Source organism: Panulirus ornatus, chromosome 21 (assembly GCF_036320965.1).
Source record: "Panulirus ornatus isolate Po-2019 chromosome 21, ASM3632096v1, whole genome shotgun sequence".
Classification (NCBI taxonomy): Eukaryota; Metazoa; Arthropoda; class Malacostraca; order Decapoda; family Palinuridae; genus Panulirus; species Panulirus ornatus.
This window is the reverse complement of record NC_092244.1, coordinates 538,957-565,761: the sequence shown is the minus strand read 5'-3', so window position 1 is coordinate 565,761 and position 26,805 is coordinate 538,957. Positions and strand designations below refer to the sequence as shown.

Genomic DNA, 26,805 nt, shown 5'->3' with positions numbered 1-26,805 from the left:
GTTTAAGACATTATATAACTATGACAACATATGATAATTTCTTCACATTACAAATAGATTCAATAATCAGAAATAAATGTGTACATATAAATGGAAGGAAATGTAATAGCAATGTGGGCACAATTTTTTTCAGCTTTAGGGCTGTAGAACACTAAAACATACTTTCAACAAATGTAGTACATACAAAGACTATCACCAGTACCTTCAAATCACAGCTAGACAAAAAATTCAAAACTTCATTATCTGTAGTCGGTATATAGCATTGCTTCAAGAACAATTAAGGCAGATTACACTTTTTCTTTTCCAGACTTCAGGCAAAGCAAAGCACCATCACTATGGAAAAAGCTAACCTTTCATAAGATTTCCTTGGCAGACTTTCCCCATGTTACATTGTGCATCCATTTTTTTCTGCAACTGAGCTAGAGGGATAGGTGGGTGGGGAGGTGTCTTCTGCTTTGTTATCCTATTTCTACAACAATTCAACTTAAGACTGCAAATAACCTTACTGCACACCATACGGTTTTCTGTTGACTCTCATTCCAATGTACTCTCTCTCTCTCCTTTAATGCTTCTTTCCCTAACACTCTCGCCAATATTTTCTCCCTCTCTGACTCCCTCACATCTACAACCTCCTTCACTGGCTTTTTATCACCCTCACTGCCTCCTTCCTTGGCTTCCTCAACTACAATGCCACCCTCCTTGACTTTATCATCCCTACTTTCTCCCTCCTTGGCTCCCTCACCTACACTGCCACCCTCCTTGATTCTATCACCCCTATTTCTCTCCTCTCTGGCTCCCTCACCCCTACTGCCTCCCACCTCGGCTCCCCAACCAACAATGCCTCTCTCCCTGATTCTAACAACCTTACTTGCTCCATCCACCACTCCCTCAACCCGAATGCCTCCCTCCTTGGCTCCCTCACCAATACTACCTCCCTCTCTCACTCCCTTACCCCTACTGCCTATTCCTTGACTCCCTCATCCATACTGCCTCCCTCTCTCACTCCCTTACCCCTACTACCTATTCCTTGACTCCCTCATCCATACTGCCTCCCTCTCTCACTCCCTTACCCCTACTGCCTATTCCTTGACTCCCTCATCCATACTGCCTCCTTCCCAAGGTTTCACCCTTACTTCCTCCCTCCCTTGTTCTTTCATCCCTATTGCCTCCCTCCTTTGTTTCTTCTCCCCAACTGCCTCCTTCACCAGTTCCCTCACCCTTACTGCCTCCATCCTTGGCTCCTTCACCCTTGCTGCCTCCCTCACTGGTTCTCTCTCCCCTCTGCCTCCCTCCTTGGCTCCCTCACCCTTACCACTTTCCTACTTAACTTCCTTATCCTTACCACCTCCCTACTTAGCTCCCTCACCTTTACTGCCTCCCTACTTGGCTCACTCACCCTTAATGCCCTCCCTCTAATTCCTCCATCCCTACTGCCCCTTCCTTGGCTCTCTCACCCGTACTGCATCCCTCTTTGGCTCCCTCACCCCTACTATCCCTTTAACTAGCTCTCTCACCTTACTCACTCCCAACCTGGATCCCTCTCTCCTGCTGCCTCCCTCTTCAGCTCCCTCTCTCCTACTGCCTCCCTCTTCAGCTCCCTCACCCCCATTGTCTTCATCCCTAGCTTCCTCTCTTCTACTGCCTCCCTCCTTGGCTCCCTCACTCAAACTATCTCTCTCTCCTTGGCTCCCTCATCCACATTACACTAACTCCCTCTCTGATTCCTTCACATCTACCTTCCTTCCTGGTATCCTCACCCCCTACTGCTTCCCTCCCTAGCCCTCTAGCCCCTTCCAACTCCCTCCCTATTTTTCTTGTGACCAACATAACTTGGGTAAAAGCATCCCCATATCAAAGGCCATGTAAAAAGAAATAAGTAAGATAAAAAGCCTGTAGAAATTCATCAAGGCTCTGCAGGTGTTTGTAAACCTGTACAGTAGAAAGGTTGTAATAAGAGCAAAAGATGAAAAGAGGGAGAGAATTTCACAGCTTAGTTGTACAAGGGAAAAAAGAGGTAATAAGACAATCAATCCTCATGTGGTTGGTCTCTACACAGAAACTGAGGAAAGAACCAGTTAAACACATACCTTTGGTCCAAGATTAGATGGCAGGGACACATAAAGACACCATATGAGAAGAGTACTCAGATTAATCATTGTAACACAAAGAGAGAGCTACAACACCATGATGTACAGAAAGAAATGGGTGAAGAGAGGTAACGTCGAGAGAATTCATGAGGCTTCCGATTCCTCTTTGGATAATAGAAAAGGACCACACCAGACATGTGAGCAGTATTCCATCTAGGATGAATAAAACCTCTATTGATATGAAATAGCTGCTTACAAGAAATATAACTATGGCACCTATACAATATCCCAAATTTTGGAGTACCAGAATTTGTGATGCTGATATGTGGTTCAAGGACAGGATGGAGGATATGATTATGTCCATAATGTTTATGTTGTTACAGGGTTGAATTATGGTGTTTTGAAACTGAACAGAGGGAATACCCACCATCAACAGGGACATAAAACTGTAAAATGGATGAGCTATAGTTTTAATCCACATTCCAAGGGATGATTCCATTTTCTCCAACCATAGATTTCTTATTCTCATCTTTTATCTTTGCCACAAGAGAAGAAGAATGCACCAGAGAGTCCCTTATCTTGTCAGCATTCTTCTTAAAGGTGTATGTTGTGCCCTTCCTATGGCCAAATGCATGACCAAATGGAGATAGACCCTAACCTGCTTCAACTAGCCTCAATATTTCTAACTTTTTCCTTATGTTAATTCAGTCCTCTTTCACTTTACTGATGGCTCAGGAGAGGGGTTAGGAGATAAATCAGAAGGTTGCTTAAACAACATTGTACAAAAGTTAACCGTAATGGCAAATCCATACACAACAAGAGAAGAGTGAGTACCATAGGTCCACACACAACAATGGACAATGCAACAATGAGTGAGTGCATGGGCTGTCTCATATGGCTGCTTACTCATAACTCCCACAATGCCTCAGGTGCAATTACCACATGTCAGAGTCCACACACACCTATGTTGGTCACACGGTTGCAAATTTTTCACTCACAAAGCAAGAGAATGGGAGAAATATGGTTGTTTTACAATGACAAAATTGCATTAAGCAAAATCTCATGAAAAGGGGTAAAGGTGTATGAGAAGGAACTGTGTTTGAGCACCATTATATTGAACTGGGTTTCTTCTTTCCCACAATAACATGTTGCACTCATCTGAACTGAGACAGAAAATTTATTCAGTGTGTGAAAGACAATAACTATAAAAAAAAAGGAGGCGATAGAAAAACAGCCAGAAGTGTGTAAAAATGAATCACATGACAGAGAACAGGGTTAAGGGTTGAAGACAGAAGATCATTTATGCAGAGGAGAGAGAGAGACAGTACATAATAGCAAAAAACCATTAATGACACCAATATTGACAGGATAAGGAGAGAAGTTACAACTCACTGAGTATTGTAATACATTTGGGAAAAGAGAGACACAGGAAAACTAAAGTAAGAAAGTAGACATGCTACACCCTCTCCAGATGTGTTGACAATGTTAGAGGCCATGAAAATAGTTTCAACAAAATCCCAGAAAGATGAGGACTAGAGGCGAGTCACACAGCAAAGGTCACACATAGACTGAGCACTGAGAAATCCATATTAGTGATTCAAAAGAGGCAAAGAGGAAAGACAGGAATAGTTTCAAATGTAAGAGAAAATGAAATTTAAAAAGTTTCTCTGATTCTGAAGACAGCAGAAGCAAGAACAAAATACTTGGAAGGGTTATGGTGATCTCTTTCTTAGGAATGGGCTGAACCAAGGTATGCTTCCAAGAGGTAGGAAATGTCTAAGTCTTTAAACAGAGGCAAAATAAGCAAGCAAGGATCAAAGCTACTTCAGAGGCATGCTCACTTAGGAGAAAGGAAGGTATGCAATCTGGACCATATTCTTTTTCCACTTGGAGATTGGAGAGTGGTTGGAAGGTTTGCATGAGGTGAATATATGAGATGGCATACGCTCAGTGGGAGAAGATGGAAGAGGAGGATTAGATGTAGAATCATCCTACGTTGAATTATTTGAGGAAAATAAGTTACCAAAGTGAGCTGCTTTATCAGAGCGAGAGAGAGAGATAAAGAGAGTGTTAGTTATAGACTGACCAGGTCAGAAGACTGGGAAAAGCTGAATTACATAAGTTAATAGAGACATTTTTTATTAAAGACCAGAAAGATGTGTCAGCAAAAGAAGTCAAATCAGCAGACTATCTATTCATGAATGATTAATGTTACAAAGAACAGTTTTGCAGTGATTCAAAGTGATAATGGAAGTAGAGTGTGATTCAAGGGAAGGGAAGAGTTTCAAGGTGCAAGATGTTTGGTCCCTGAAGTGTAAAGTCTCAGAACAGGAGTGATCAACCACAGCTGGGAAGAAAAAAATTGACAATATGGGATGTATGACTCCATTCCACCTAATATAACCTCTGCTATATATATAGCACATGATGCATCCTAGCCAGAGAAGCATAACTCATCCTAGAAAAAGTTGGAGAAGAACTCACACGGGAATGACTACTGACCCCCCCCCCCGAGCACCAAAGTTGGTAGTTCACAGGTGGGGTGGCTAAATGGTGAGCATGCCCAATTAGACCTGATGAAATCAGGTTTACGGTTAGAAGACCCTAAGGGGCTGAAACTAAAGTACGTAAAGTCTGCATAAAAAATTGAGTGTGAAGGGACTGATGACTGTACCATTTCATATGCTTTCCTGAGCTTACTAGGATGAAAGATGTTCAGTTACATGTCTAGCAGGAATGTGGAGACACTTGGTAACTCAGCAACATGTCATACGGACAATCAGTAGGCTTGTAGCATTGGTGAAGGGAGGAGTTAGTTTTTTGTGTGTGTGACAAGCAGTCATTTTCTGCTCTGTTTGCTGTAGGTGATCTTACTATTGTGGCCACCAAAGATGCCTTTAAGAGGTACTACTAGGGAAGACACAGTGGCAATGATATCCTCATTCAAAGAAAAGCACGAGTTAAAAGATATTGCGACCCAGACAGGCATATGCTTGTGTAGTGTACAAAAAGATTGGTGAAGAAGTACAAAGAGCTTGGGGAGGATGTGTTATCGGCTCCTTTCCCCAAGTCTAGCAAGCCAAAATTACTACCTCCACAGACCCTTGCAGTGATTTCTCTCCAAGCTAAAGCCAGCCCTGCACTCACAGAGAAAGAAGTGAAAGAAAAAAAGTGCATCTCCTCTGCAAAGTCTTATTGAGGTGTGTACAGCAGCTCCTCCATGACGACCTGGGATTCAAGAGCTACCATATCCACAAGAAGCCACTCCTGACAGTGCAGAAGGGGAATACAGTTAACTTTGTAAAAAGTGCAGTGTTTGGGATTTAAAATCATGGAGGAGTATTTTGTGGTCAGATGAGGCCACCTTTACTATTACACTGGATACAACACTCAGATCCACACCTCCCTCAGTGCACAGTTACAACTGTAAAGCATCTTGCATTGCTAACGATTCTGGGGTTTTTCAGTTATCATCGTGTTGAAGAGCTAGTAATTCTTCTTAAAAACATCATGATGAATCACTTTAAAGATCTAGAACTGATGAGTGATGTTTTACCTGATTCTTCTGATAAATCCCAAGCAAAAACTATCCAGGGGAGTGTCCCTTGTCACACTGCTAAAAGTGTCCTACTGGTTAAAACATTGTGAAGCACCCTTCTTTAGTGACTAGCCAGGCAGCAGCCCAGATCTCAATCCTACTGAAAACCTATTCTCAAGTGCCACGTATGTGACTGTGACACTTCAATTGTCCCTACATCAGAAAAGGCCATTAAAGAGGTCTGGGTTTCTTTATCACCCGAGTTCCTCCACAACCTAGCTGACACAATCCTTGAGGGCTTAAGGACTGTCTGAATGCAACAAAATACTAACAGAAGGAGAAAGTGTTATTTTCCTTCATTTATGTAACTGAACCATGGAAAATCATTTTTTTTCCAGCTCCCATCTCTGTTTTCCATAGATTGAATAATAAGATGGTTCATAAGTGATAAAAGAGATAAAAATGTTGGGACAGTTAGCATGAGGGCCAGAAATTTATGCTGGGTGTTTGATTCTTAGTGCCAAATCATTTAGTATATGAAGAGCTGTACATAGCTAGAGGAATTTGGAAGAAAAATGGTCAACATAAAAGCAAAGTTATAGTAGGCAGAAAAATATTAAACATCAAGTTAGGACACACAAGATCCATGAGAAACAAGAGCTAATAATGTAAAGGAGAAGCAGCCTTGGACATTTGGGCCTTAGAAGATCAGAGGAGGTGGACCAATGAAGTTCTACTGAGAGAAAATGAACTATGAGACTACAAATGTTGCAGAAATAGAGAAGCCAGGTCTGAGGGCTGTATTCAAAGTCCTAGTTGCTTGATATTTGTCAAGGGGATACTGGGAACCATCCAGTCTTCCTTAACCAATCATGCCATTCCAATTTGGCACTGGAAAATCCAAGCGTGGATGTACTGCCAAGATTTGTATATAAAAGGAAAGAAAAACTAGTGAAGAGTAAAGGGTTGTGTAAGTATGTGTTGTCCACTGTTATGTCTGAGAGGGAGAAGGTATGATTTGTGGATTAGATACCAGCAACCCATGTGTAAGTGTGGCTAGATAAAATAACTGCTACCTAGGCCATGGAGGATAACATGAGAAACAGCACTGTACTATCTCAATGCAATACCATTACTAACCATCCCAATATCCAAGTGCCAGTGCTTCCCTTACTAGTGGATGCTAACTACTTATGACTGCCTCCTTCCCTGATTTTCTTACTCTTTCTGCCCCCCATCACACTAACTGCCTCCCTCATCCCAACAGCCTACCTTCAAGAACCTCACCTGTGGAAGGATGAGGAGGGATCATCTTGTAAGGGAACAAAGGCAGGGTTCTGATAGGCTGTGCTGGACTCACTACACCTCCCTTCTCCACTCCTCACACATCCCTGTAAACATGACATTCAACATCTGTTACTGAAACATAAGTACATGGTTCATCAGAGTAGCCCTGAAGTATCATAAAATTCATCAACATGATAATGAAACATGAGTACACGTTTCATCATAGTAGCCCTCAAGTATTATGAGTACATGGTACTGAAACATGAGTACATGGTTCATCACAGTAGTCCTGAAGTATTCATTATGCTGCTGAAAGTAGCCACCCAGGGTGGTTATACAGCCCTGACTGAGGAGTGATAAATTGGTGCATGGAACCATCTTACATCTGAAATATAACTTTCATCATCATGATACTGAAATCTGAGTACATGATTCATCACTGTAACTCTGAAGTATAATAACATTCATCAACATGGTTCTGAAACATGAATACATGATTCATCACTTTAGTTTTAAAGTATTAGAACTTTCATCAACATGGTTCTGAAACATGAATACATGATTCATCACTGTAACTATGAAGTATTATAACTTTCATCAACATGGTTCTGAAACATGAATACATGATTCATCACTTTAGTTTTAAAGTATTAGAACTTTCATCAACATGGTACTGAAACATGAATACATGATTCATCACTGTAACTATGAAGTATTATAACTTTCATCAACATGGTTCTGAAACATGAGTCCATGATTCATCACTTTAGTTCTAAAGTATTAGAACTTTCATCAACATGGTTCTGAAACATGAATACATGATTCATCACTTTAGTTCTAAAGTATTAGAACTTTCATCAACATGGTACTGAAACATGAATACATGATTCATCACTGTAACTATGAAGTATTATAACTTTCATCAACATGGTACTGAAACATGGGTCCATGATTCATCACTTTAGTTCTAAAGTATTAGAACTTTCATCAACATGGTACTGAAACATGAATACATGATTCATCACTTTAGTTCTAAAGTATTAGAACTTTCATCAACATGGTACTGAAACATGAATACATGATTCATCACTGTAACTATGAAGTATTATAACTTTCATCAACATGGTACTGAAACATGGGTCCATGATTCATCACTTTAGTTCTAAAGTATTAGAACTTTCATCAACATGGTACTGAAACATGAATACATGATTCATCACTGTAACTATGAAGTATTATAACTTTCATCAACATGGTACTGAAACATGAATACATGATTCATCACTTTAGTTCTAAAGTATTAGAACTTTCATCAACATGGTACTGAAACATGAATACATGATTCATCACTTTAGTTCTAAAGTATTAGAACTTTCATCAACATGGTACTGAAACATGAGTGCATGATTCATCACTTAGTTCTAAAGTATTATAACTTTCATCAACATGGTACTGAAACATGAATACATGATTCATCACTGTATCTATGAAGTATTATAACTTTCATCAACATGGTTCTGAAACATGAATACATGATTCATCACTTTAGTTCTAAAGTATTAGAACTTTCATCAACATGGTACTGAAACATGAATACATGATTCATCACTTTAGTTCTAAAGTATTAGAACTTTCATCAACATGGTACTGAAACATGAATACATGATTCATCACTTTAGTTCTAAAGTATTAGAACTTTCATCAACATGGTACTGAAACATGAATACATGATTCATCACTGTAACTATGAAGTATTATAACTTTCATCAACATGGTTCTGAAACATGAGTGCATGATTCATCACTTTAGTTCTAAAGTATTAGAACTTTCATCAACATGGTACTGAAACATGAATACATGATTCATCACTTTAGTTCTAAAGTATTAGAACTTTCATCAACATGGTACTGAAACATGAATACATGATTCATCACTGTAACTATGAAGTATTATAACTTTCATCAACATGGTTCTGAAACATGAATACATGATTCATCACTTTAGTTCTAAAGTATTAGAACTTTCATCAACATGGTACTGAAACATGAATACATGATTCATCACTTTAGTTCTAAAGTATTAGAACTTTCATCAACATGGTTCTGAAACATGAATACATGATTCATCACTTTAGTTCTAAAGTATTAGAACTTTCATCAACATGGTACTGAAACATGAATACATGATTCATCACTGTAGTCTATAAGTATTATAACTTTCATCAACATGGTTCTGAAACATGAGTGCATGATTCATCACTTTAGTTCTAAAGTATTAGAACTTTCATCAACATGGTTCTGAAACATGAATACATGATTCATCACTTTAGTTCTAAAGTATTAGAACTTTCATCAACATGGTACTGAAACATGAATACATGATTCATCACTTTAGTTCTAAAGTATTAGAACTTTCATCAACATGGTACTGAAACATGAATACATGATTCATCACTTTAGTTCTAAAGTATTATAACTTTCATCAACATGGTTCTGAAACATGAGTCCATGATTCATCACTTTAGTTCTAAAGTATTAGAACTTTCATCAACATGGTACTGAAACATGAATACATGATTCATCACTTTAGTTCTAAAGTATTAGAACTTTCATCAACATGGTACTGAAACATGAATACATGATTCATCACTGTAACTATGAAGTATTATAACTTTAATCAACATGGTTCTGAAACATGAGTCCATGATTCATCACTTTAGTTCTAAAGTATTAGAACTTTCATCAACATGGTACTGAAACATGAATACATGATTCATCACTTTAGTTCTAAAGTATTAGAACTTTCATCAACATGGTACTGAAACATGAATACATGATTCATCACTGTAACTATGAAGTATTATAACTTTAATCAACATGGTTCTGAAACATGGGTCCATGATTCATCACTTTAGTTCTAAAGTATTAGAACTTTCATCAACATGGTACTGAAACATGAATACATGATTCATCACTTTAGTTCTAAAGTATTAGAACTTTCATCAACATGGTACTGAAACATGAATACATGATTCATCACTTTAGTTCTAAAGTATTAGAACTTTCATCAACATGGTACTGAAACATGAATACATGATTCATCACTGTAACTATGAAGTATTATAACTTTCATCAACATGGTTCTGAAACATGAGTCCATGATTCATCACTTTAGTTCTAAAGTATTAGAACTTTCATCAACATGGTACTGAAACATGAATACATGATTCATCACTTTAGTTCTAAAGTATTAGAACTTTCATCAACATGGTACTGAAACATGAATACATGATTCATCACTTTAGTTCTAAAGTATTAGAACTTTCATCAACATGGTTCTGAAACATGAATACATGATTCATCACTTTAGTTCTAAAGTATTATAACTTTCATCAACATGGTTCTGAAACATGAATACATGATTCATCACTTTAGTTCTAAAGTATTAGAACTTTCATCAACATGGTACTGAAACATGAATACATGATTCATCACTTTAGTTCTAAAGTATTAGAACTTTCATCAACATGGTACTGAAACATGAATACATGATTCATCACTGTAACTATGAAGTATTATAACTTTCATCAACATGGTTCTGAAACATGGGTCCATGATTCATCACTTTAGTTCTAAAGTATTAGAACTTTCATCAACATGGTACTGAAACATGAATACATGATTCATCACTTTAGTTCTAAAGTATTAGAACTTTCATCAACATGGTACTGAAACATGAATACATGATTCATCACTGTAACTATGAAGTATTATAACTTTCATCAACATGGTTCTGAAACATGAGTCCATGATTCATCACTTTAGTTCTAAAGTATTAGAACTTTCATCAACATGGTACTGAAACATGAATACATGATTCATCACTTTAGTTCTAAAGTATTAGAACTTTCATCAACATGGTACTGAAACATGAATACATGATTCATCACTGTAACTATGAAGTATTATAACTTTCATCAACATGGTTCTGAAACATGAGTCCATGATTCATCACTTTAGTTCTAAAGTATTAGAACTTTCATCAACATGGTACTGAAACATGAATACATGATTCATCACTTTAGTTCTAAAGTATTAGAACTTTCATCAACATGGTACTGAAACATGAATACATGATTCATCACTTTAGTTCTAAAGTATTAGAACTTTCATCAACATGGTACTGAAACATGAATACATGATTCATCACTTTAGTTCTAAAGTATTAGAACTTTCATCAACATGGTACTGAAACATGAATACATGATTCATCACTGTAACTATGAAGTATTATAACTTTCATCAACATGGTTCTGAAACATGGGTCCATGATTCATCACTTTAGTTCTAAAGTATTAGAACTTTCATCAACATGGTACTGAAACATGAATACATGATTCATCACTTTAGTTCTAAAGTATTAGAACTTTCATCAACATGGTACTGAAACATGAATACATGATTCATCACTTTAGTTCTAAAGTATTAGAACTTTCATCAACATGGTACTGAAACATGAATACATGATTCATCACTGTAACTATGAAGTATTATAACTTTCATCAACATGGTTCTGAAACATGAGTGCATGATTCATCACTTTAGTTCTAAAGTATTAGAACTTTCATCAACATGGTACTGAAACATGAATACATGATTCATCACTTTAGTTCTAAAGTATTAGAACTTTCATCAACATGGTACTGAAACATGAATACATGATTCATCACTGTAACTATGAAGTATTAGAACTTTCATCAACATGGTTCTGAAACATGAATAATGATTCATCCCATTAGTTCTAAAGTATTAGAACTTCATCAACATGGTACTGAATACATGAATACATGATTTCATCACAGTAACTATGTAGTATACTAACTTGAAATCAACATGGTTCTGAAACTAGAGTTCGGGTGTGCTATGATTCATCACTTTAGCTCTAAAGTATTATAACTTTCATTAGCACGGTACTGAAACATAAATGCATGATTCATCACTATAACTATGAAGTATTACAACTTTCATCAACATGGTACTGAAACATGAGTGCATGACTCATCACTTTAGCTCTAACGTATTATAACTTTCATCAACATGGTACAGAAACATGAATACATGATTCATCACTGTAATCATGAAGTATCATAACTTTCATCAACATGGTACTGAAACATGAGTACATGATTCATTACTTTAGCTCTAAAGTATTATAACTTTCATCAACATGGTACTGAAGGTAGTGATGAAGTGAGGAGGAGATGGAGTGAGTATTTTGAAGGATTGTTAAATGCGTTTGATGATAGAGTGGTGTGCAAAGTGAGTCAGGGAAGTGATTTGGTAAAGAGAGATGAAGTGGTGAAAGCCTTGCAGAAGATGAAATCTGGCAAGGTGGCAGCATTGGTTAGTGTTGCAGATGAATTTATTAAGAGAGGGGGTGACTGTGTTGTTGACTGGTTGGTAAGGATACTCAGCGTATGTATGGATCATGGTAAAGTGCCTGAGGATAGGCAGAATGTATGTATAATGCCAATGTAAAAATGCAAGGGGAATACAGGTGTGTTCAAACTACAGAGGCATAAGTTATTGAGTACTCCTGGAAAATTGTATGGGAAGGTATTGACTGAGAGGCTGAAGACATGTACAGAGCATCACATTGGGGAAGAGCAGTGTGGTTTGAGAAGTGGTAGAGGATGCATGGATCAGGTGTTCACTTTGAAGAATATATGAGAGAAGTACTTAGAAAAACAGATGGATTTTCAAGTAGAATTTATGAATTTGGAGAAGGCATATGATAGGGTTGATAGAGATGGTTTGTGGAAGGTCTTAAGAGTATATGGTGAGGGAGGCAAGCTGCTAAAAGCAGTGAGGAGTTTTTATCAAGGGTGGAAGGCATGTGTACAAGTAGGGAGAGAGGAGAGTGACTGGTTCCCAGTGAAGGTCGGTCTGTGAAAGGGGTGCATGTTGTCCCCAAAGGTGTTAAATCTGTTTATGGATGGGGTGGTTAGGGAGGTAAATGCAAGACTTTTGGAGAGAGGCGAGTATGCAGTCTGTAGGGGATGAGAGAGCCAAAAGTGAGTCAGATGTTGTTTGCCGATGATACAGCACTGGTGGCTGATTCGAGTGAGAAACAGCAGAGGTTAGTGACTGAGTTTGGAAAAGTGTGTGAAAGGAGAAAGCTGAGAGTAACTATGAATAAGAGCAAGGTTATTAGGTTCACCAGGGTTGAAGGACAAGTTAGTTGGTATATAATTTTAAATGGAGAAAAATTAGAGGCAGTGAAGAGTTTTATATATCTGGGAGTGGACTTAGCAACGAAGGGAACCATGAAAGCAGAAGTGAGTCATAGTGTGGGGAAGGAGGTGAAGGCTCTTGGAGTAATGAAGAATGTGTGGAAGGAGAGGACGTTATCTCGGAGAGCAAAAATGGGTATGTTTGAAGAAATAGTAGTTCCAACGAAGTCATATGGCTGCAAGGCATGGGCTATAGATAGGGTTGTACAGAAGAGGGTGGATGTGTTGGATATTAAATGCTTGAGGACAATATGTGGTGTGAGGTGGCTTGATCAAGTAAGTAATGAAAGGGTAAGAGAGACGTGTGGTAATGAAAAGAGTGTAGTTGTGAGAGCAGAAGAGGGTGTTGAAATGGTTTGGGCATATGGAACAAATGAGTGAGGAAAGGTTGACAAAGAAGATATATGCATCAGGGGTGAAGGGAACAAGGAGAAGCAGGAGACCAAATTGGAGATGGAAGGATGGAGTAAAAAAGAGTTTGAGCGATTGGGGCCCAAACATGCAGGAGGGTGAAAGGCGTGCATATAGTACAAAGAACTGGAACAATATTGTATACTGGGGTTGACATGCTGTCAATGGAATGAACCAGGGCATGTGAAACATCTGGGTCAAACCATGAAAAGGCCTGTGGGGCCTGGATGTGGATAGGGAGCTGTGGATTCAGTGCATTATTCATGACATCTAGAGACTGAGTGTGAGCAGATGTGGCCTTTTTTCGTCTGTTTCCTAGCATTACCTCTCTGATGCAGAGGGTGATGATGCTGCTTCCTGTTGGGCAGAGAGGCAATGGGAATGGACAAAGGCAAACAATTATTGATATGTATATATGTATATGTATGTGTATGTATATGTACATATGTATATATGTACATGTATGAGTACATACATGTATGTATATACATATGCATGTATGCATGTAGGTGCTTGTATGTACATATGTGTGTATGTAAGTGGATGAGTCTTTCTTCATTTGTTTCCAGGTGCTACCTCGCTGACACAGGAAATGGTGATCAAGTATAATAAAAAAAAATAAATATATAAATGGGTATAAGAGCAAGGTTATTAGGTTCAGCAGGGCTGAGGGAAAAGTTGGTTGGGATGTAAGTTTGAATGGAGAAAAATTGGAGGAAATGAAGTGTTTTAGATATCTGGGTGTGGACTTAGCAGGTAATGGAACCATGGAAGTGGAAGTGAGTAACAGGGTGGGGGAGGAGGCGAAGGTTCTATCAAGAATTCTTAGGAGGTTTAAGGAAGATCATGTTAACATCCTTTCCAAAAGCATCACAATGAGTGATATCATTTTCCTTTTAGAAAACAGCTCATGACAGTCCTTTTAATTACTTCATGAGAGCTGGGGAGATCTCTCTTTGGTACATATTCATGCCTTGTTGTTTGGTACAATATTGGTACTTATATTTTTGTCTCTAAAGTTTTTTTTTTTTTTTTTGCTTTGTCGCTGTCTCCCGCGTTTGCGAGGTAGCGCAAGGAAACAGATGAAAGAAATGGCCCAAACCACCCCCATACACATGTATATATATACGTCCACACACGCAAATATACATACCTACACAGCTTTCCATGGTTTACCCCAGACGCTTCACATGCCCTGATTCAATCCACTGACAGCACGTCAACCCCGGTATACCACATCGATCCAATTCACTCTATTCCTTGCCCTCCTTTCACCCTCCTGCATGTTCAGGCCCTGATCACACAAAATCTTTTTCACTCCATCTTTCCACCTCCAATTTGGTCTCCCACTTCTCCTCGTTCCCTCCATCTCCGACATACATCCTCTTGGTCAATCTTTCCTCACTCATTCTCTCCATGTGCCCAAACCATTTCAAAACACCCTCTTCTGCTCTCTCAACCACGCTCTTTTTATTTCCACACATCTCTCTTACCCTTACATTACTTACTCGATCAAACCACCTCACACCACACATTGTCCTCAAACATCTCATTTCCAGCACATCCACCCTCCAGTGCACAACTCTATCCATAGCCCACGCCTCGCAACCATACAACATAGTTGGAACCACTATTCCTTCAAACATACCCATTTTTGCTTTCCGAGATAATGTTCTCGACTTCCACACATTCTTCAAGGCTCCCAGGATTTTCGCCCCCTCCCCCACCATATGATTCACTTCCACTTCCATGGTTCCATCCGCTGCCAGATCCACTCCCAGATATCTAAAACACTTTACTTAATCCAGTTTTTCTCCATTCAAACTTACCTCCCAATTGACTTGACCCTCAACCCTACTGTACCTAATAGCCTTGCTCTTATTCACATTTACTCTTAACTTTCTTCTTTCACACACTTTACCAAACCCAGTCACCAGCTTCTGCAATTTCTCACACGAATCAGCCACCAGCGCTGTATCATCAGCGAACAACAACTGACTCACTTCCCAAGCTCTCTCATCCACAACAGACTTCATACTTGCCCCTCTTTCCAAAACTCTTGCATTCACCTCCCTAACAACCCCATCCATAAACAAATTAAACAACCATGGAGACATCACACACCCCTGCCGCAAACCTACATTCACTGAGAACCAATCACTTTCCTCTCTTCCTACACGTACACATGCCTTACATCCTCGATAAAAACTTTTCACTGCTTCTAACAACTTGCCTCCCACACCATATATTCTTAATACCTTCCACAGAGCATCTCTATCAACTCTATCATATGCCTTCTCCAGATCCATAAATGCTACATACAAATCCATTTGCTTTTCTAAGTATTTCTCACATACATTCTTCAAAGGAAACACCTGATCCACACATCCTCTACCACTTCTCTAAAGTATCATTTCAAATTATTTATTTACCTTTCCATCTGTCTGTGAAAACTGCCATATTTACCTGTCTGTTTGAGACAACTGCCACACTTACCTGCATTTCTGTGAAGACTGTCATATTTACACATCTGTCTATGAAGACTGTCATATTTAGCTGTTTGTCTTTGAAGACTGCCTAATTTAACTGTCTGTCTGTGAAGACTCATGTTTACCTGTCTGTCTGTGAAGATTGTTATATTTACCCGTCTGTCAGTGAAGACAGTCATATTCACCTACCTGTCTGAAAAGACTGTCATATTTACATGTCTATCTGAAAAGACTGCCATATTTACATGTCTATCTGAGAAGACTGCTATATTTACCTTTATATCAGAGAAAACTGCCATATCTACATATCTGTCTGTAAAGACTGCCAAATTCACTTGTCTGTTTGTGAAGACTGTCATATTTACCTGTCTATCTGTGAAGACTGTCATATTCAACCCTCTGTCTGTAAAGACTACCAAATTTATCTGTCTGTCTGTAAAGACTGCCCTAGTTACCTGTCTGCCTCTGAAGACTGCCATATTTACTTGTCTGTCTGTAAGGACTGCCATATTTACTTCATGTCTGCCTGTAAAGACTGCCATATTTACCTGTCTGTCTGTAAAGACTGCCATATTTACCTGTCTGCCCTTGAAGACTGCCATATTTACTTGTCTGTCCATGGAGGTGCCTTATTAACCTGCCTGTCTGCATAGACTCTATATTTACCTGTCTGTGAAGACAGCCATATTTACCTGTCTGTCTGCAAAGAATGCCATATTTACCTGTCTGTCTGTAAGGATCTCCATATTTACCTCTGTCTGTGAAGACTGCCATATTTACCTGTCTGTTAGTGAAGACTGTCATATCTATCTGTCTGTGAAGACTGTTAAATTTACCTGTCTGTCTGTGAAGGCTGTCATATTTACCTGTCTGTCTGTCAAGGCTGTCACATTTACCTGTCTGTCTGTGAAGACCGTCATATTTACCTGTCTGTCTGTGAAGACTGTCAAATTCAACTGCCTGTCTATAAAGGCTGTCATGTTTACCTGTCTGTCTGTGAAGATTGTCATATTCACCTAACTGTCTGTAAAGACTGCCATATCTACATGTCTATCTGAAAAGACTGCCATATTTACCTGTCTATCTGAAAAGATTGCCATATTTACCTTTATATCAGAGAAAACTGCCATATTTACATGTCTGTCTGTAAAGACTGCCAAATTCACTTGTCTCATATTCACATGTCTGTCTGTGAAGACTGTTATATTCAACTCTCTGTCTGTAAAGACTGCCATATTTGCCTGTCTGTCTATAAAGACTGCCATAGTTACCTGTTTGCCTGTGAAGACTGCCATATTTACTTGTCTGTCTGAAAAGACTGCCATATTTACTTCATGTCTGTCTGTAAAGACTGCCATATTTACTCGTCTGCCTCTGAAGACTGCCATATTTACTTGTCTGTCTGTAAAGACTGCCATATTTACCTGTCTGCCTGTAAAGACTGCTATATTTACCTGTCTGCCTGTAAAGACTGCCATATTTACTCATCTGCCTCTGAAGACGGCCATATTTACTTGTCTGTCTGTAAAGACTGCCATATTTACCTGTCTGCCTGTAAAGACTGCTATATTTACCTGTCTGCCTGTGAAGACTGCCATATTTACTTGTCTGTCTGTAAAGACTGCCATATTTACCTGTCTGCCTGTAAAGACTGCTATATTTACCTGTCTGCCTGTAAAGACTGCCATATTTACTCATCTGCCTCTGAAGACAGCCATATTTACTTGTCTGTCTGTAAAGACTGCCATATTTACCTGTCTGCCTGTAAAGACTGCTATATTTACCTGTCTGCCTGTGAAGACTGCCATATTTACTTGTCTGTCTGTAAAGACTGCCATATTTACCTGTCTGTTTGTAAAGACTGCCATATTTACCTGTCTGTCTGTAAAGACTGCTACATTTACCTGTCTGCCTGTGAAGACTGCTATATTTACTTGTCTGTCTGTGGAGATGCCTTATTAACCTGCCTGTCTGCGAAGACTCCATATTTACCTGTCTGTCTACAAAGAATGCCATATTTACCTGTCTATCTGTAAGGATCTCCATATTTACCTCTGTCCATGAGGATCTCCATATTTACCTCTGTCCATGAAGATCTCCATATTTACCTGTCTGTTAGTGAAGACTGTCATATTTATCTGTCTGTCTGTGAAGGCTGTCAAATTTACCTGTCTGTCTGTGAAAGCTGTCATATTTACCTGTCTGTCTGTGAAGGCTGTCATATTTACCTGTCTGTCTGTGATGACCGTCATATTTACCTGTCTGTCTGTGAAGACTGTCAAATTTAACTGTCTGTCTGTAAAGGCTGTCATATTTACCTGTCTGTCTGTGAAGACTGTCATAATTACCTATGTGTTAGTGAAGACTGCCATATTTACCTGTCTGTCTGTGAAGACTTCCATATTCACCTGTCTGTCTGTGCAGACTGCCATATTTACTTGTCTGTCTGTGAAGACTTCAATATTTACCTATCTCTTTATGAAGACTGCCATACTTACTTATCTGTCTGTGAAGACTGCCATATTTACCTGTCTCTTTCTGTGAAGACTGCCATGTTTACCTGTCACTTTCTGAAGACTGCCATATCTACTTATCTGTCAGTGAAAACTGCCATATTTACCTGTCTCTTTGTGAAGACTGCCTTATTTACCTCTCTCTTCGTGAAGACTGCCATATTTACCTCTCTGTCTGTGAAGACTGCAATATTTACCTGTCTCCTTGTAAAGACTGCCATATTTACCTGTCTCTTTGTGAAGACCACCAAATGATCAAGCAGACTACTAACAGCACCATCCTTCCTTGTGGTATGTAGTGTATCTCACAAATACTTTCATTATTCCTTTTAACTGTTCTATTTCATATGCATTATCAATTGCTCTTATTTAATCTGTAACCAAATCTTGCTAAACATTTCTTCCTATTGTATTAATAAAAAATCAGGGGCTTCAGACCATACTACGTAGGTTTTTCTAGGATTTCTAATACTTCATTCTACTTTTGTTAATAGTTTTTTCTAGGCTTTCTAATATATCATTCTACTCTCATCTATATTTCATTAGAAACTTGCCATTCACCTGTGGATGGTGTTAATGTCATTGTTTATTGTGGTTAAAGTTAGAAGAGAGAGATAATGAGACTTACCACATGCAGATGCTCCAGCCTCTTGAGCACCTGGGAATTAACCATCTCGTCCCTCCAGCTGGAGTACTGTGACTGGACGCAAAGCACCGACAGTAGCTGTATAGTCAATGGAGTCCAAAGGGAATGGAGGTCCAGAATTAATTAGGATCAAGAAGTAAATGAGGTCCAATCTAGAATCAACAGGGAGTCTAGAATTATGAGGGTCAGAAGAAACAAAAATATACAATCATCAAAAAAGGAAAATTAGTCCAGAATTAGAAAAGGATGCAGAGGGAGCAGAATGCATATGAAACGCATCAAAAATCTATACCATGCATACAAAATCAAGATCCATTGTCGACAGAGAATCCAAAATTAATGGCAGTTCAGAATCGAAAGACAATCCAGAAATAATAGCATTCCAAAACCAACATACATACAGACAGAACAGGAGTTCAGAAAAATGAAGGTCCTAAAAGTATCCGAGTCTAGGAAAAATGGAGATGAGGAATCAATAGGAGTACAATGGTAACATAAGTGCAGCATCCGCGATATTTCCGAATTAAAGGTGTCAAAACTAGATGTTGAGGCAGACTGTACAGTCCTACTCCAGATCCAATGTTCAGTCCTCCTACTCCAGATCCAGACTGTTCAGTCCTGCTACTCCAGATCCAGACTGTGCAGTCATCCTCTTCCAGATCCAGTCTGTTCAGTCCTGCTACTCCAGATCCAGACTGTGCAGTCCTCCTACTTCAGATCCAATGTTCAGTACTGCTACATTGTCTTCATAGATTCCCAATTAGTGATTGGGATGTGCAGGAAGATCTAACTACCTACTAAACTGTGCTTTTCTTTTTGTAAATTCTATAAAAAAGGGGTGGTTGTCGGTAAGCGAAAAATCTACATGTAGATAGTGAAAAAAGTGTTTAATTGAAGGAAGACTGTATGGACACAATAAATATTTAAGATCAGACTGCTGATAGCATAGGTAGGAGTAAGTTAAGAGGTGGCAGTCAGATGATGGTTCGAATATACCTATCCGACATAAAGACACAGTGACCTCCCAGAACCGCTCAACCTTCCAGTGCGGCCTGTCAGACAGGAGCAATGGGCAACCCCGCTAAGGCGTCCACCGCCCGCCCGACAACCCGACCTCAGGAACTGGTACCTGCCCGGGAGCCACGGGAGAACAGACTAATCCCGCACACCCCAAGCCAACAAAGGGGAGATGACCTTCAACCTGCCCAAAGGCCGACACCAGATGGACAAGGTAGGCCCAAGTGCTAACCTATGCTCTTGGACCACATCCAGTAAAGGGAGTGGGTCCAGGTTAGGGCTTTGACACTGCACACCTCAAGGTCCTGGTATGTCAGCCCTAGCCCAGTGAGAGCACTCGTGCTTTCTTGGCACCATGCACCACGCCAGTTTAAAGTGGCAGATGTTACATGCACGGTGCCCTTTCCAGTGACTTCCCGTATGCCTTGTAAGACTTCCAGGGTGCCGTAGTAGCTGCACTTATGCTGGTGTGCAGCTGAAAGTGCGAAATGGACTCCAGAGACCTGGGCATCTATCACATAGGCCTCTGTACCTTTGGAAGCCACGATGTCCGGCTTCCGAAAGAACCCCACAACTGGAATGCGCAGCTCACAGAACACCTCGTAACCCCTCTGCCTCAATCGTCTGGCCAAATACACACTGATATTATCGTGCCGTTTTACCCTCCCGCCATGGGTGCGGGGGCATATCTGTGCGAAGTGCCTGAGTGTACCTGGCTTCTGACAGGTGTCGCAGAGGCCGTTGATCTCAGGCTGGCCTCTGGACGCCCTGGCAGGGGTGAGTAACGCGCCTATCCTCACTTGGACGGCCTTCACGTAATCAGAACTGGACAGGAACTGGTTCCCGCTATTTACCCATCTGCTAACCTGAGGCACGGCAGCAGATGGAGCAAGACCCGCTCCGTCAACGGTGCTGACCAGATTGGCCCTCCAAACGTGTAGGCGTTCAGGTTTATTACCTGCCTGCCTACCAGCAATGCATGCGGGTCCGATCCAACGCTGCAGCTTGCTCAACACCGCAGGCTCCCGGACAGCCGCATGAATCACTGGGTCGGTCAAGGTGAGTAATTTCTTGAACCGCGCTTGTTTATTCAGCCGCACGATTGAGACAAAGTCCGGTATACCCAGCCCACCATCTCCAGCTGCCGAGTGGAAGTATGCGCAGGGCACGTCATGGGCTAGGCACAGCCATCGGCAAACCACCACTCACACTTGCCTGTCCATGCATGCTAACTGTGTCATATAAACTTTCCCCAATACCAGTCAATGCATGAGCTTGGGCACCAGATGTCCCACAAGCAACGCAATCCGCTGTTGAGGTTTTAGAGGGGCTCTGGTGATGTTAAGGAGTCCCTCTTCTAGCAGGGCACTGTAGGACTTTTGCCACCCCCCAGCTCCGACAGGAAAGCCGAGGTACTTATATTCTTCCTCAGCACTCATGGAGCTGACAGCACTGCCCAAGACTTCGAACGTCCTATTTTTATTGACGCACCAAGTCTTGCATTTGCCGTTAACCTCCATGCTGAGGCTACGACATTTTTCTGGATTAACATGAAGCCCACCCCCCGCAAGGGTCTCAGCCATCACGTTCATTGCCTGTTGCAGGCCAGTGGGCGTCTGTGCCACCAGGACCAAATCATTAGCAAACGCCAATGCTGATACCCTTTGGTCACCCAACCTAACACCTACACCAGTCTCTCACTTTCAGTTCTCTTTCAGATACAGGCTGTTCAGTCCTGCTACTCCAGATCCACTGTTCAGTCCTGCTTCTCCAGATCCACTGTTCAGTCCTCCTACTCCAGATCCAGACTGTTCAGTTCTGCTACTCCAGATCCAAACTGTTCAGTCCTGCTACTCCAGATCCAGACTGTTCAGTCCTCCTACTCCAGATCCAGACTGTTCAGTCCTCCCACTCCAGATCCAGAGTGTTCACTCCTCCTACTCCAGATCCAGACTGTTCAGTTCTGCTACTCCAGATCCAGACTGTTCAGTCCTGCTACTCCAGATCCAGACTGTTTAGTCCTGCTACTCCAGATCCAGACTGTTCAGTCCTCCTACTCCAGATCCAGACTGTTCAGTCCTGCTATTCCAGATCCAGACTGTTTAGTCCTGCTACTCCAGATCCAGACTGTTCAGTCCTCCTACTCCAGATCCAGACTGTTCAGTCCTCCTACTCCAGATCCAGACTGTTCAGTCCTCCTACTCCAGATCCAGACTGTTCAGTCCTCCTACTCCAGATCCAGACTGTTCAGTCCTCCTACTCCAGATCCAGACTGTTTAGTCCTGCTACTCCAGATCCAGACTGTTCAGTCCTCCTACTCAAGATCCAGACTGTTTAGTCCTGCTACTCCAGATCCAGACTGTTCAGTCCTCCTACTCCAGATCCAGACTGTTCAGTTCTCCTACTCCAGATCCAGACTGTTCAGTCCTCCTACTCCAGATCCAGACTGTTCAGTCCTCCTACTCCAGATCCAGACTGTTCAGTCCTCCTACTCCAGATCCAGACTGTTCAGTCCTCCTACTCCAGATCCAGACTGTTCAGTCCTGCTACTCCAGATCCAGACTGTTCAGTCCTGCCTACTCCAGATCCAGACTGTTCAGTTCTCCTACTCCAGATCCAGACTGTTCAGTCCTCCTACTCCAGATCCAGACTGTTCAGTCCTCCTACTCCAGATCCAGACTGTTCAGTCTGCTACTCCAGATCCAGACTGTTCAGTTCTGCTACTCCAGATCCAGACTGTTCAGTTCCAGCTACTCCAGATCCAGACTGTTCAGTCAGCTCCAATCCCTGTTCAGTCCTCTCCAGATCCAGACTGTTCAGTCCTGCTACTCCAGATCCAGACTGTTCAGTTCTGCTACTCCAGATCCAGACTGTTTAGTCCTGCTACTCCAGATCCAGACTGTTCAGTCCTCCTACTCCAGATCCAGACTGTTCAGTTCTCCTACTCCAGATCCAGACTGTTCAGTCCTCCTACTCCAGATCCAGACTGTTCAGTCCTCCTACTCCAGATCCAGACTGTTCAGTCCTGCTACTCCAGATCCAGACTGTTCAGTTCTGCTACCCCAGATCCAGACTGTTCAGTCCTCCTACTCCAGATCCAGACTGTTCAGTCCTCCTACTCCAGATCCAGACTGTTCAGTTCTGCTACTCCAGATCCAGACTGTTCAGTTCTGCTACTCCAGATCCAGACTGTTCAGTCCTCCTACTCCAGATCCAGACTGTTCAGTTCTCCTACTCCAGATCCAGACTGTTCAGTCCTGCTACTCCAGATCCAGACTGTTCAGTCCTCCTACTCCAGATCCAGACTGTTCAGTTCTGCTACTCCAGATCCAGACTGTTCAGTCCTCCTACTCCAGATCCAGACTGTTCAGTCCTGCTACTCCAGATCCAGACTGTTCAGTTCTGCTACTCCAGATCCAGACTGTTCAGTCCTCCTACTCCAGATCCAGACTGTTCAGTCCTGCTACTCCAGATCCAGACTGTTCAGTCCTCCTACTCCAGATCCAGTCTGTTCAGTCCTCCTACTCCAGATCCAGACTGTTCAGTTCTGCTACTCCAGATCCAGACTGTTCAGTCCTGCTACTCCAGATCCAGACTGTTCAGTTCTGCTACTCCAGATCCAGACTGTTCAGTCCTGCTACTCCAGATCCAGACTGTTCAGTCCTCCTACTCCAGATCCAGACTGTTCAGTCCTGCTACTCCAGATCCAGACTGTTCAGTCCTGCTACTCCAGATCCAGACTGTTCACTTCTGCTACTCCAGATCCAGACTGTTCAGTCCTCTTACTCCAGATCCAGACGGTTCAGTCCTGCTACTCCATATCCAGACTGTTCAGTTCTGCTACTCCAGATCCAGACTGTTCAGTCCTCCTACTCCAGATCCAGACTGTTCAGTCCTCCTACTCCAGATCCAGACTGTTCAGTTCTGCTACTCCAGATCCAGACTGTTCAGTTCTGCTACTCCAGATCCAGACTGTTCAGTCCTGCTACTCCAGATCCAGACTGTTCAGTCCTGCTACTCCAGATCCAGACTGTTCAGTTCTGCTACTCCAGATCCAGACTGTTCAGTATTGCTACTCCAGATCCAGACTGTTCAGTTCTGCTACTCCAGATCCAGACTGTTCAGTCCTCCTACTCCAGATCCAGTCTGTTCAGTCCTCCTACTCCAGATCCAGACTGTTCACTTCTGCTACTCCAGATCCAGACTCTTCAGTCCTCCTACTCCAGATCCAGACTGTTCAGTCCTCCTACTCCAGATCCAGACTGTTCAGTTCTGCTACTCCAGATCCAGACTGTTGAGTCCTGCTACTCCAGATCCAGACTGTTCAGTCCTGCTACTCCAGATCCAGACTGTTCAGTCCTCCTACTCCAGATCCAGACAGTTCAGTCCTCCTACTCCAGATCTAGACTGTTCAGTCCTCCTACTCCAGATCCAGACTGTTCAGTCCTCCTACTCCAGATCCAGACTGTTCAGTCCTCCTACTCCAGATCCAGACTGTTTAGTCCTGCTACTCCAGATCCAGACTGTTCAGTCCTCCTACTCCAGATCCAGACTGTTCAGTCCTGCTACTTCAGATCCAGACTGTTCAGTCCTGCTACTCCAGATCCAAACTGTTCAGTCCTCCTACTCCAGATCCAGACTGTTCAGTTCTCCTACTCCAGATCCAGACTGTTTAGTCCTCCTACTCCAGATCCAGACTGTTCAGTTCTGCTACTCCAGATCTAGACTGTTCACTTCTGCTACTCCAGATCCAGACTGTTCAGTCCTACTTCAGATCCAGTCTGTTCAGTCCTCCTACTCCAGATCCAGACTGTTCACTTCTGCTACTCCAGATCTAGACTGTTCAGTCCTCCTACTCTAGATCCACTGGTCAGTCCTGCTACTCCAGATCCAGACTGTTCAGTTCTGCTACTCCAGATCCAGACTGTTCACTTCTGCTACTCCAGATCTAGACTGTTCAGTCCTGTTACTCCAGACTGTTCACTTCTGCTACTCCAGATCCAGACTGTTCAGTTCTGCTACCCAGATCCAGACTGTTCAGTCCTCCTACTCCAAATCCAGACTGTTCAGTCCTGCTACTCCAGATCCAGACTGTTCAGTTCTGCTACTCCAGATCCAGACTGTTCAGTCCTCCTACTCCAGACTGTTCAGTCCTCCTACTCCAGAACCAGACTGTTCAGTCCTCCTACTCCAGATCCAGACTGTTCAGTCCTCCTACTCCAGATCCAGACTGTTTAGTCCTGCTACTCCAGATCCAGACTGTTCAGTCCTCCTACTCCAGATCCAGACTGTTCAGTCCTCCTACTCCAGATCTAGACTGTTCAGTTCTGCTACTCCAGATCCAGACTGTTCAGTCCTCCTACTCCAGATCCAGACTGTTCAGTCCTCCTACTCCAGATCCAGACTGTTCAGTCCTCCTACTCCAGATCCAGACTGTTCAGTCCTCCTACTCCAGATCCAGACTGTTCAGTCCTCCTACTCCAGATCCAGACTGTTCAGTCCTCCTACTCCAGATCCAGACTGTTCAGTCCTCCTACTCCAGATCCAGACTGTTCAGTCCTCCTACTCCAGATCCAGACTGTTCAGTCCTGCTACTCCAGATCCAGACTGTTCAGTCCTGCTACTCCAGATCCAGACTGTTCAGTTCTGCTACCCCAGATCCAGACTGTTCAGTCCTCCTACTCCAGATCCAGACTGTTCAGTCCTCCTACTCCAGATCCAGACTGTTCAGTCCTGCTACTCCAGATCCAGACTGTTCAGTTCTTCTACTCCAGATCCAGACTGTTCAGTCCTCCTACTCCAGATCCAGACTGTTCAGTCCTGCTACTCCAGATCCAGACTGTTCAGTCCTCCTACTCCAGATCCAGACTGTTCAGTCCTCCTACTACAGATCCAGCCTGTACACTCCTGATCCAGACTGTACACTCCTGTGACTCCTGATCCAGACTGTACACTCCTGTGACTCCTGATCCAGACTGTACACTCCTGTGACTCCTGATCCAGACTGTACACTCCTGTGACTCCTGATCCAGACTGTACACTCCTGTGACCCCTGGTCCAGACTGTACACTCCTGTGTCTCCTGATCCAGGCTGTACACTCCTGTGACTCCTGATCCAGACTGTACACTCCTGTGACTCCTGTCCAGACTGTACACTCCTGTGTCTCCTGATCCAGACTGTACACTCCTGTGACTCCTGATCCAGACTGTACACTCCTGTGACTCCTGATCCGGACTGTACACTCCTGTGTCTCCTGATCCACACTGTACACTCCTGTGACTCCTGATCCAGACTGTACACTCCTGTGACTCCTGATCCGGACTGTACACTCCTGTGTCTCCTGATCCACACTGTACACTCCTGTGACTCCTGATCCAGACTGTACAGTCCTGTGACTCCTGAACCAGACTGTACAGTCTTGCGACTCCCAATCCAGACTGTACAGTCTTGCAACTCCTGATCCAGACTGTACAGTCCTGTGACTCCTGATCCAGACTGTACAGTCCTGTGACTCCTGAACCAGA

The 26,805-nt window shown here is 41.9% G+C and overlaps 1 protein-coding gene across 4 annotated transcripts in view; it reads right to left on the bottom strand.

Moving 5' to 3' along the window:
* Positions 1-26,805, bottom strand: part of LOC139756238 (uncharacterized) — a 114,313-nt gene that overhangs the window by 30,628 nt on the left and 56,880 nt on the right. For 3 of the 4 annotated variants that reach the window (XM_071675412.1, XM_071675411.1, XM_071675413.1), the window contains 2 exons: positions 19,246-19,341; positions 6,913-7,016 (listed from right to left, as the gene is read on the bottom strand). In XM_071675412.1, coding sequence (XP_071531513.1) covers positions 6,913-7,016; positions 19,246-19,341 — 200 coding nt within the window. The remainder of the gene's footprint in view (positions 1-6,912; positions 7,017-19,245; positions 19,342-26,805) is intronic. The other variant, XM_071675414.1, reaches the window with a different exon arrangement.